General features: G+C 30.6%; 1 protein-coding gene across 3 annotated transcripts in view; it reads right to left on the bottom strand.

Annotated features, from left to right (window-relative positions):
• The window catches only part of LOC134687435 (dystrophin-like), a 201,749-nt gene that overhangs the window by 163,962 nt on the left and 24,478 nt on the right, over positions 1-13,309 (bottom strand). For all 3 annotated transcript variants that reach the window (XM_063547729.1, XM_063547730.1, XM_063547731.1), the window contains 3 exons: positions 8,039-8,100; positions 7,378-7,470; positions 3,760-3,840 (listed from right to left, as the gene is read on the bottom strand). In XM_063547729.1, coding sequence (XP_063403799.1) covers positions 3,760-3,840; positions 7,378-7,470; positions 8,039-8,100 — 236 coding nt within the window. The remainder of the gene's footprint in view (positions 1-3,759; positions 3,841-7,377; positions 7,471-8,038; positions 8,101-13,309) is intronic.

Genomic DNA, 13,309 nt, shown 5'->3' with positions numbered 1-13,309 from the left:
CTGACACCAAATACCTATCCAGTAAACTTTATATTCACCTCAATGAACTTGTTAAGTTAAAAAACACTGCATGCATGCATATAAATATATACATATATATCACTGAAATTTGGTCAGCAAACTAGGTCGCTTCATTTGCATGTTTACAAGGATAAGCCATGACACCTGAGAAGTTTGACATGCAAACATCAGTGACAAAATTTCAATCTTACGGCTCCTACGATAAGTACTTGCAGGACATTTACCTTTCTGTGTGGTTACAATAAGTATTGTCAAAATTTCATGTCATTTACTTAAATTAAATCAGTTAAACATAAAATGACCTGTTAAATATTTAAGATTCAATTATCTGGTGTTTTATCTATATATATTATATGTTGATAAAGTATATACCCAATATCTCTTTTTATGCATTTGTAAACAAGAGACAATATGACTGAAAATGTATTTGTTATGTTGTGTGGCCAACAATGCATCAGGCTCAAAATAATTATAAATAAAAAAAATAATGCTGTTTTATTTGGTTGTAAAATTCTGCTACAAAATGTACAAAACTCACATTTTTTGTCTGTTGTTTAAAGTTTGAAATAATTAGTGCTGTCATTACATTATTGAATGTTACTTTAAATTAAAAGCCAAATGCTGTGCTTACGTTAACTTTTACTTCGCGTTAAAAACTCATACAGTTTGGAAATATCCAAGAAGAGCATACACTGTAAATGCTTATCAAATTTTAAAAAAAAATGTTTAGATTCAAGGGAAGACCCTGTGCAAGTGAACTGCAAGAACTTCAGCCTACTTTACATAATCCTAAGACTAAATTCTCAATCATTTTTCCCACATTAAAAAGCAGATGTCCACTTTCAAACCTAGGCCTTAAAGATACGGGAAAGATCATCTGTCGGTAAAACTATCAAAAGTGAATTGTGTCAACCAAAATTGCACTATCATCCAAAAAGATTAAAATTAAAACCTAAACATTTCTTGAAAGGAGATAGTATCGAATAAAGTGTACAGTTTTATAACATAATATTTTATCTTAAGTCCAAAAATATCTAAAAGGCACATTTAATTATTTACTCTCGATTTATCTGTATCTGTATTGTAAATCAATAAATCTAAAACAAATGATAGAAGTAAGAACCCCTACCGAGAGAGATAATGAATTTTCAATTTCATAACAAATACAATTCTCATTGTTGATATATCTGATCTTGTGTAGACAGAAAATAATACAAGATTTCCCGTAAAAAATCATCCCAAAGTACTTCTCTTCAATAAGTGTTCTATTTATCATTCTGACAAGATTCCAGCTTGAATTTTTAAAAGTTGGGCTGCTGCTTAAAAATCTATATAGGTTTGCCTGCTCTTTTAAATGTAGAGTTTCATTTAACCATAGATGTGGGTATTACATCTATGATTTTGCCTATGCAATATTCATAAGTTGCCTTAAAATTACTTGTATGTTTGTGGCAATATAGGAAAGGTGTACTGACATATGATTCTACCTATGCCATATTTATAAGTTGCCTTAAAAGTACTTGTATGTTTGTGGCAATATAGGAAAGGTGTAATGACATAAGAGATTTCTAAACACATTAGCTTCAAATGGAGATTTCGTTAGTAGAAGCTTGTATGTATGTGTTGTCTGTGGAACTGAGAGAATTTTTAAAGAGATATCTGCTATTCATTACATGTATTAATTTGTAAACATCAATTGTCCTCGGTCTTGTGAAGAAAAAAAAATCTATATGGTTTGATAAATACCCCCCCCCCCCCCCCCCAATTAAAATCAACAGAAAATTATCAAATTTAGGGAATTCTACAAAATATTTCTGCTTATAACATCCTGTACACTGTTCAAAAATTAAAACAACACTAAACAAATTTATCATCCAAAGAGATTTTCTGGATTGTTACATAAATGGCAATAAAATCATCATAGAAACCATGTTAAAAATGTTGTATGCCGGATGGTGGTTTTGTCTGCAAAATATCAATAAAAACAATGAAACAGGCCAAATAAGGTACAAAGATGAAGAGCATTGAGAACCATAAATTAACCTATTACGAGGATACTTAACCAAATCTCTCCTGGCAGAAGCCTGGTGCATTCCAGTCAATCAATTATCATTAGTTATAGCAGCTTTTTAATTAGTGATTAATTCCCTGGGTGATTGATTTCTCATTATCCTGTACTTATATCTTATTCTAGATCTGTATAAAATATCCAGGTCCTTCAGATGTTTGTATAGCACTGATTTGTATCTAATTAGAATCTAATACATAATGTCTTAATGATCAACTTACAGGCCTTTCACCATCTTATGGAGACAAATGCAGAATGAGATCTTCCATATTGCGGAATATTTTTTTTTAAGCAACATACTCATAGATTTATGATTTACATTATTGAAAATAAAAGAAGGAGTTCAACATTTTTTAGATTAACTCATAATATGCATGTATGGCCATACAAAAATCAAATTTATACTTATTATGCATGTATGATCATTTACTAGTAAAATCAACAAAAAACAGCTGCCATAAATTCTGATATAGCTGTCATTTGTTGGGATAAAAACCAGAACGAAATCATCAGGATTACTTTTAATTCGAAAATTTATCACTACAGCTGAAAAATAATTGATCAATTACAATAGTTCTATAACCACTGACATAATGTTACAATGACAATTGGATATAAATTACAACTCTTTTCTCCTATTTAATATGCCATAGAAAGGAAATGCACAATTTCAGACAATTTTGTAGCCTGGTGAATCATCTTTAATTGTCTCGGATACAACAACAGGATGTCGTTCTGTGTTGTGAATGACCTTATTTGCTACTAATGAAGCTGGTTTTCCTTACTAAATTGAGTTTCGGCAAATACGTTTTTCCCTGATATATTTGTTTCCTCATTTACTTTGTGTTAACTGACTTTTTTAAAATTAAAATTGCAATATATCATTCAAATATGGTTTCTTTGCAGTTTTAAATTTCAAAATCTGGAAGAACTGTTTCCAATTCAACCATTTTGTTTATTGGCATAAATGTGGATTCATCAATACTCATTTGATACTAATATTACATGGATTATTTGGGTAAAGGGGAATCAAAAATCTTTAGATATTCAAGGAATTACAAATTTTCTTAAAGAATGTATGCAGATTTTGCCAAAACCACAAAACTAAGTATCCACGAATAAGCAAGTTTTCCTGAAACCACAAAAGTTGGTACCCTCTAAAAATAAATGAATCAACAGTAGCTAAAACACAAGAGATCAATTCTGGAACAAATTTTTCATACACTTTAAAATACAATTGTTATTATATATCTTATCCTACTCCACACTTTCAATCATTACTTTTATCAAATAAACTGATAATAAGTTTTTAAATGATTACTTAATTCAGAGATCATTCTATACCTCTGTAAGAAGTCCTATAAAAAATTAGTATCCCACCAATAAACCATAGGTATTCTAATGGTTCACTATTAAACAGTCAAATGTTTTGTATTTCAGGTGTTTTAAATGGATTGCTCTATAATTTGACTTTAAGTACCCAAAAGAAGATGTGGTAGGATTGCCAATGAGACAACTCTCCAGAAGAAACAAAGTGACACAGAAATTAACAGCTCTCCAGAAGAAACCAAGTGGCACAGAAATTATCTGCTATAGGTCCCTGTAAAACTTTCTACATTTAGTTTAAACATATTTATTTATGTTATGAACTTTCTACATTTACTACTTACATTATAATTGTTACTGAGGACAGCAATAGACTGGTTTACATTGTTTATATGATGAACTCTTAATCTTCCCTTCTCTCTTTTCTGAAAATATAAAAAATGCAATAATTTTCTTCTTGCTATAATTAACTAAGAAATTCTATATTTTATTTCAATTCTATAATAATGCCATAATATTCATAATTGTGAAGATGATAACACATATACAGGATATAGGACCAGAAACATAGGAAGTTATAAAACACTAAATCAACCATCAACACCAGAAACTGGGAGGCGTAATTTTTTTTTATTATCTCCCTTATCAATTTCATTCAAACGAAGAACAAGGAACAGCACTTGTAACCAGAGTTGGTACAGCCACAAAAAGTGATGGGTCTAAACCAGTTTACATGAAGACAAACCTATCCTTAGCTTATCTAGGCCATATGTTGTACAAGTAAAACACAATCAGAAGCCTGCCCGATGCAGTGACCAACAGGATAACCATTAGAAGAAAGAACCATATTTGTGGCTGAATTAGTATGAAATTGAAAGGAATGAACTATGTATTTAATACTCAAACTGAAATGGTAAAAGCTATGTATCAAAACTATCACTACAAGTTTGGGGCCACATTTTCTTGGAAAAAACAACCCTTTTGCAGGTTTTTAAAGGTAAGGGTCTGCAAATCTAGCAAAATTATAAAGCAATCATCTACTCATTATGATTTGATTTGGTTATTGGTATTTAACACCACTTTCAATACTATTATGCTTTTTAGTGGTAGTCAGTTTTAATCAGTGGAGGAAGTGCCTGGAGATAACTATAGACCTTCAGTAGGAAAACTGACAATCCTAAGTCAATTAAGATTTGAATTGAGTGCACCTGCTACAGGCAGGATTCATGCTCAAAACCTCAGTGTTGACAAGCTATGCTACAGTAGTTTAACTTCTCAGACCACTCGGCCACTATCAAAACAAACAAAAGACCTCAAAGTACTATTTATTTCTTTAGAATACATCTATAATTACTAAATGAGGAAATCCGTTGTGTTGTTGTCTCTTCTGTAACAACCAAGTAACTAATCAATATGACTGCCCTGAAGCTTAATGGAGTGTAAGAAAGTCAGGAGCCTGTAGTAATTCAATGGTTGCAGTTGGTTTATGTCTGTCATTTTTGTTTTTAGAATATTGTTGTGAAAAATTAGGCTGTCAGTTTTCTCTTTTGAGTTCACATTTTTCATGTCATGGCCTTTTATAGCTGGTTATACTGAAAGGGTTTTTCTAGTTGTTTAAGGCTGTATTGTAACCTATATATAGTTGCTTATATCTTCATCAGTTAAACTCTGTTGAAAGCTTTCTCATCAGAAATCATACCACAGCTCCATATTTTCATTAACTCTCATTTTTAAGTTTGGACGATCTGAAAAAAACTTTTGGAAAGCAACCATCTAATCTATTATAAGCCAAATACTGCCATCCCTCAATGTAAATATGACTATAAAGACCAACAACATATCCAAACAACAATGCACCACAATATACCTAATGATATATAATTATTTCAAAAATCAACCAAGAATTTCAAACAACAATGCACCACAACTGGTCCGAGACCACAATTATTTCATAGTGCATTTCTTTTAGAACATAAATGAAAATTAAAAAAATCCCACCTGCCCTTTCTCAACGAAACATTTAGTGTGTTGTACTACTTTTGGGACAAATTATATCAAAATTATAGAAAACTTCATGGCCTCTAACTCAAAATATGGACAATTTTATGTTTAGGGCGTCTTTTAAATCTTTTGACAGCATCCGATGTGCTATTTTAAACCTTTTTCAGCTGGACCAAATCACTACTTTCCTTTAAAATTCTGGACCCAATTTTTTTTACAGTGTAATTTCACCCCCTACTTGCAATTTGAGAAATTAAACATGGAGAAAAAAATTTGGAAGGGGTATAAAAATTAATGGCAAGTAACCCACTGTCAACACTAGGGACTATATTTGTGAACAATGAAAATCAAGGGACGGCAATGGTGGTCTCGGACCAACTTACCTGATGAAATATGATTATTTCAAAAACCAACTAAGAATTTCAAACAGCAATGCACCACAACTTACCTAATGAAATATGATTATTCCAAAAACAAATCAAGAATTTCAAACAACAATGCACCACAATATACCTGATAAAATATGATTATTCCAAAAACCAACCAAGAATTTCAAACAACAATGCATGAAATGTTCTTACTGTATATGACATTAGAATTGGTAATTTTTTTATAACTTCTAAAATTTAGTCCAAAACAACAAACAGAATAAAGAAATTGAACTTGATAAAAAAAGTTCACTTAATTCTTTCAACATTGGTTATTATTGAGTGAATTCAAGTCAGTTGACATTATGAATCTTAAAAATAACAATAATAATCCAATTCACAAGTGAGAGGTTTAGCTAGCTTTAAAACCAGGTATTTCCAACATCTCCTACATAAGCCAATCCTTATATACCTAGTCAGGAATATTACAGTTGTTTTCCATTTGTTTGATGTGTGGCAAAATCTCATGATTTTGATTTTCCCATTTGATCTGGGACTTTCCATGTTTAATTTTCCTGAAAGCTTGGTATTTTTGTAATTTTACTTGTAAAATGCCTGCAAATCTTCTTAATATTGTATATATAAATATAAGAAGACGTGGGATGAGTGCAAATGAGACAACTCTCCATCTAAGTCACAATTTGTAAAAGTAAACAATTATAGGTCAAAGTATGGTCTGAAACACAGAGCCTTACACCAAACAGCAAGCTATAAAGGGCCTCAAAAATGAAAGAAGCACTATAAAATTTCAATTGAAATGACTGCATACTCTATAATCTTATACAGTGAGATTAAAATGAAAAAGATAGACAGATGGACAGAGAGACAGACCAACAAAGTGAATCCTCCATACCTCCCACACTTAATGTGAAGGAGCTTAAATGTTAGATTTCAAAGTACATAATTTATATTTAGTGTTGAAATTTGAATGCCTGGATTCAAATAAATTTGCTAAAAAATCCACAAATGTTAATTCTATTTAAGTATGGGATAAACATAAAATATCCCAAAACAAACAAAAATTGTCTGAATTTTATATTTTATGTTGTAATATTAATTTGCATATGATAAATCACATTTATCTTCTACTTCACACCTCCATAGATTATAATCAAAGGAAAGAAAGGATATGGTATTCTCTGTACAGAGATTTGAACTTTGGATTGGAAATGTAAAACTTAAGTACACTCAATACTCGACATCAAAACTGATGCTACTTTCCATTGAATGGTATGATACAATTGAGCATTTACCAATCCAAACAAAATTGAAAAGTGTGTAGTAATTTGATTCAAGCAAACTAGATCATATACTGGGCTGCGTTCAATATTGTAGCTGCTACGTAGTGCTACGTAGATTTTGGCTATTGAAAGTGTAGCTACAGACTAGCTGCTACATAGATATTGATAGCAGCTACGTAGCCGCTACGTAGCTGCTACGATATTGAACTCAACCCTGGTAAATTTTAAACAGAGTATTTTTCATAATTAGCCATCTTGTTTATATTGTAACAGAAAACATGTATGAACTAACCAATGACAATCCACTGAGAACCTCCAACAATGATAGTAGGTGGGTGCCATCTTTGAGATCTGTGAACAAGTTGTTTAAGGTTGGTCTGCTGGCCTGCAAAAAGTAAAACGCATGAACCTATTACTTGCTGCTACATTTATTTCTTTTACTCTTATAACATGAATATACATTTTTTTTTAAATACTATTAGCTATGATATGGTCATTTGAATTTGGAATTGTATAGATAGATGAAATGTGCTGTTTCCAAGACAAACATTTTTGTTTGGTGTTTGGCCTACAGGCAACAGTAGGTAAATCTTTGGACTATTGTCATTGGATATTGCAATGAATTTTGATGATTTTGATAATGATACCATTCAATTAATAACTTCAGAAAAAAAAATCTGATAATTCAACCAATTTTTAGGCTAAATTATTTATCAAAAACTATTATGAAAAAAACTAGTTTTCCCCTAGTTATGACCTTGTTTTCTTTCATAGTTAAAAAACATTTATGATAAATGTCTTTGTATTTGGACTCTTTTAGACCACACAAAGTATGTGTTACATTACATCATTATTTTGACTTGTCCCATTAGTACTTGTGTAATATGTCATGTTTCACCAATTTCCACTTACAGCGAATTTTTCAAAGAATGACTTATAATTCTTAAATGTACCTTTGACAACTGTGAATTGATCCATTTGGTAAATGTCTTCTTTTGGACATCTTCACGTTCATCTGAAACACACAAGAGATTCTAAATGAATTATACGATGATTTGGAAGTGATAATAAGATAAGGGAAATGGATTGGGGAAGTAGTGAGACCAATATTATGTCTGAAATCCCACGTTTTTTACTCCACGCTGCAACACATCACTGCAAACATATCCCCACTGTCCCTGTAGGACTTTACAAGATTTATCATTATTGAACTCCCATCTATAATTTTTGACAAGGATGGCAGCAAGTTTTTCTGAGATGACTAAGATAATTTGTTGTCTGTTAAATTATTAATATCAATATCATTTCTGCATTCATTTTTTTTGTATTTTACAATATTAACATGCACTTGTCCGAAAAAAAGAGATAGTTCAGGATCTTGTTTTACCATTGAGTTTCAGGTCAGAATATTTAGTAAACTGGAATAGAAGTATCTTTGAAAGTGTATTTTTCAAGTAATTATCAAAGACATCGAATTTTAACATGTTTTAAATTGAACCATTCAGAAAAATCTTTATGTAAAGGTTGTTGCAGTCTTTCCTTGTTTCCTGTTTAAATACGGACAGTGCAAGACTCTGATGGATAGTCAAGATCCTAAAAACAAACTTGTCCTTGTTTTCTGTTAGTGTTTTCCAAAATCAAGTTTTCCCATTAAAGTCATGATTCTTTAATAAGGATAATGTACCATATCTTTTACTTATAGTATGATTTAAAAATATTCATATCTAACAAAAAGCAAAGTAATCATTTCAAATTAAAGAATTGTTACTTTCATTGCTTTAATTCTTTCATAAATTATGACTTAAAAACCCTCCTTAAAAAGTATGATTTATAGGATTTAAAACTACATTAAAATTTAAAAGTATTTATGGTTTTTCTCATGATATATTTACAATTCCCTTGTCCAACAGTTCAAGGCTATTTTTTTTAATAGTTTTCTCTTATGGGTATACTTATAACTTCTGTTGGTTATCAATTAACTCAGCAGTAACAATTAATTCTATGGACGAATATGATTGTTGATTCATGAGTCAAACTAAATGAATCCATTTTGAGCCTGAATTTATGTCATGTCTTCACATCTTGAAGAGCTGTATTCTCAGCAAGATAGTAAAAGCAGACAGATAAAATAAAATTCTGCAGCCGTTTGTTTAATATTTAATACAAAAATATGTTCTTACTGTTGCAGCATTTTATTATTTTTATTTATCCAATATACCCTCATTTTCCATTGGCAGTCCAATAAGTTTTCCCAAATCTACATCCCACAACATCCCCTCATCTACTCTGTTGCTTCCACAATTAGACACGTTCATGAATGTAATGCTTTTTTGCATAATTTTCAAATGATTTTAGGAGGCTCTGATTTGTATGTAATTCATAAGGAAAATGCAATGTAAAGTAAAGAAATGTTTCTACCACCATTTTTTTTTTATGTTTGTTTATAATTTTTTTGGCAAAGGACCTTTGACACTCTCCCCAGGAAGGAGACCTAATTTAAAACAGATAATTCATCCTGTGAAAATAAATAAATACAGCTTTATGGATGAGTAATCTTTTTCAATATAAGACACTATTTTTTTATAAATCAGATAAAAAAAAATATGTGAACTGCCTGAGGGTTATACCAACTCAACCTGTACACTTTTAACATACAAACAATTCAAGCTAGCCTTTGATGACTTTTTAAGTGATAAAATTTCAGGTTACAATAATGTTGCTTGAATAATATGTTACTTAGTTTCTTCAAGGCGCAGAAATTCAAATATAGGTAGACGTTTTTTTAATCAAACTGCATAATTTTACATTTTTAACAATGTTTAATAAGAAAATAAACATATTAAGTTGCAAGATCTTAATGCTTAATTGTACATAAAAGTTTGCTTGAATAATGGTGTCACAAAAATGAATAAAAGTGTCATGAAAAATGTGTTATGTGACAACTTTAAGATAATAATGCAATTTAAACTTAAACGTTTTCTTCTGAAGTGAGATGTATGTAGAATTTCAAAATAGCTGACTTAACTTACAACTGAAGTAGATGTGAGTTGCAGACATCCTTATAAAACTATTATTATATTGTCATATTATAAATACAAATACAAATTGACGTCTCATTGACCTAATTAAAAGTTTTCTGTTTTTGGTGATTTTGGTCAATTAGTGAGGTAGTTGTCATGTTAAGTATACCAAATTTTTGGTTAATAGAAAGTATCTGACCTGTCCTTATAAGGTTCACAAGTAAACAACTCGTCACCCCCAAGATGCTGACTAAACATGAAGTCATTTTGTTCAATAGTACATGAGAAAGTATGATGTAGATATATGTTGTCAGGAGAAAGTGTTTAACAGTTTTAAAAGTTAACTGTCAAAATGTCTGACTGAAAATTTCATATCAATAACTTAATGAAAAACGAAACTGTCAGAAACCCAGATCTTCAAGATCCATCTGAATGATTTGACAATCTGCTACTAATTGGGACAATTTCTGGCATTTTTCCTCTGCTCATACATTTTGTTACTCTAGATTCATATTATTTGTGGGATTTTTTGTGGCATATAAATTTTCATAGATTTCATATGTATACATACACCACAAATTTAGATGTTCAATTAAGTATAAATTTCTAAAGGTTAGCATGTAGACTTTAGTAAAACCAAAAAACAAATTACCCTTCAAATACCAATTTTCCCTCATTACAAAAAAATTGGTTTCCCTTAAAATAAATGAATGGACTATGTTCTGAACTGTCCTGACATCTAGTGTTTAATTTGTGACTGACGCACATTCGTATCAATGATTTTCTATTACTTGTCAAAGAGTCTTTAATGCCTTAATCTGAATAAACACAGTGTTTGTATATAATAGTTCTACAAGTTTTGTAAGTTCTATAAATATTGATTTACTTTGATAAAAATAAAGTTAATATGACTAGTTACATGAACTGATCAATACCAGTAACTACTGGTACTTAATAAGGTATACTGATAAGTGTTTATGTAGGTAAAATATTTGACAAACTATAACTCAATTAATATCATAAAATTAATTTCTTTTGAAACATTTCCTGCAGACAAATCCTACGAATCCTAAATAAATTCAATTTATCAAACTATTTGCTTGATGGAAATCATTTGTTTCAGACAGACAGACTACAAAAATTTAAGGAAGCATAAGGTTTCCTGTGATTGCTTGTGACCTCTGACTTATCTTACAGCATAAATATTTGCATTTGCTATATGAAATTAAAAAAAATATGCGAATGTATAAAAAGTTCAGTTCACCTTATACTGATGAAAGCACAAGGTAATGCATCTTGCTCTAGTAAACACTTTCTTACATAATAAGTTGAAGTTAAATATCCTGAGCTTTGTAAGTAACTAGTTTTAAAGCATACAGTTTATGATCGAGGCCTTTTATAGCTGACTATGGGGTATGGGCTTTGCCCATTGTTGAAAGCCATATGGTTACCTATAGTTGTTAATGTGTGTCATTTTGGTCTTTTGTGGCTAGTTGTCTCATTGGCAATCATACCACATCTTCTTTTATATAGTTATTTTACGAAAGTTATTCAGTGATGTGACTACCAATGTATGAAAGTAAACTGCAACCATTTAAATATTTCTGTAAAAGCTTTTCATAGATGGAACAATCGACAATTAACCATTTTTTTTTTTTTTTTTATAAAAATCCAAAGGTTGAAATCTGACAAAATATCCTTATAATGATAAACAAATAAAAAAAACCAACAACATACAAATCAATTAACTGGAAGGTCGATATTCATTTAAATTTTTAATTTGAACAAATTGAAGTCCTCAAAAACCACTTAGTAGTAAGTACTTTGGTGTTTATCTAGATATCAAAAAGCTACTAGCTAGTTTAATCAGTTCTGTAACCTTATTTAGACATCAAACAGCTTCCAACTTCGTTCTTAATTCACTTGAAAGTTTTATTTGTGGATGACATATATTAAGTCTTAGATTTCAATCTGAAGGCTTGGAAATAAGATTTTTCCTACAAGCAACGTTATTACACAAATAAAGCAACCTAAAAGTACAAACCATTAAAATGTAAGAAGGTATGACTAAAGATTTTCCATTGGCCAAAAAATAGACAATAGATAGTTGATAGTTGAGTCAGGTTCCAAAAGCAATATGCACATAGAAAGCCAATATACTAATCCTTATGATTGGATAGCGATACCCAAGGCAAACTTAATTTTTTTTTTGCAGTAATGTACAAAAAGATGTTAAATAGTATAGAAAACGGCAAAAGGGAGAGTTTCTTAGAGACAACAACCTGACCAAAAAGCAGATAAAGCTCTAGGCAACCAACAGGTCTTCAGTATAGAAAGAAAAATCTGTCTAGTTATACAGAATGTTTTGACTACTGCATGATAGGTTTTGCAGTTTTAAACTTGCATTTTTGAAGCGATATATATTATTTGTTTGCAGCATATTCAGAAATTGCAATGATTAATCAAGCATTAATCAAGCATTAATCAAGCATCTGTGCCCATTAATCAACAATTGCAAAAATGAATGCACCCAAAACTTCTGAATTTAATAAGGACTTGTTATCATCTAATGTTTATTTTGATAAGAAAGTTGTATCAAAGAAAGTGTCCAAGGAAGCTAGCAGTCCAAAAAAATCAGTCCCTGTCTGTTTATCTTATTCCTAAAGAAAGAATGTATTACTCAGAACTATCACAATACAAAATGTTTAGAAAAACCTGAAAGGAAAGGAAGTTGTCAAAGGGTATTCACTTTACATTGTTACGTCACTCATAAACATTCTACTATTATGTTCTCCTCCTTTGTAACTTTGTTTCCATTCTGAGTAATATCTAATAGATTAAAGACCAACGTTAACTGTTAGTCTGATAATAATAAGGGGCATGTTGTCTTGATGATCGGTAACGTTTAACGACAGCGGTATAATTCTGGTTAATCCATGTGTAAGTAATGTGTTAGCGATAGTATTGTTTGGATGGATCTAACCGAGCAATTACAAACCGACCTGTTCACAACAGGTGAGAAGAGTACCTTGATTTACCGATACAAATGGGGTTCAGTAAGGGAAATTAAAAATGTTGAAACTACTAGTTCTATCCTTATTAGCAAAATTTATTCATCTGATAACACTTTTTGGTTATCAATATGGTTTTTGAAAGCAATAGATTCATATTTATAATTAAAATGTAAATTGAGGGATTTCACAA

This window comes from Mytilus trossulus, chromosome 10 (genome assembly GCF_036588685.1).
Source record: "Mytilus trossulus isolate FHL-02 chromosome 10, PNRI_Mtr1.1.1.hap1, whole genome shotgun sequence".
In the NCBI taxonomy this organism is placed as follows: Eukaryota; Metazoa; Mollusca; class Bivalvia; order Mytilida; family Mytilidae; genus Mytilus; species Mytilus trossulus.
The sequence above is the reverse complement of the archived record's forward strand: the minus strand, read 5'-3'. Positions and strand labels throughout refer to the sequence as shown.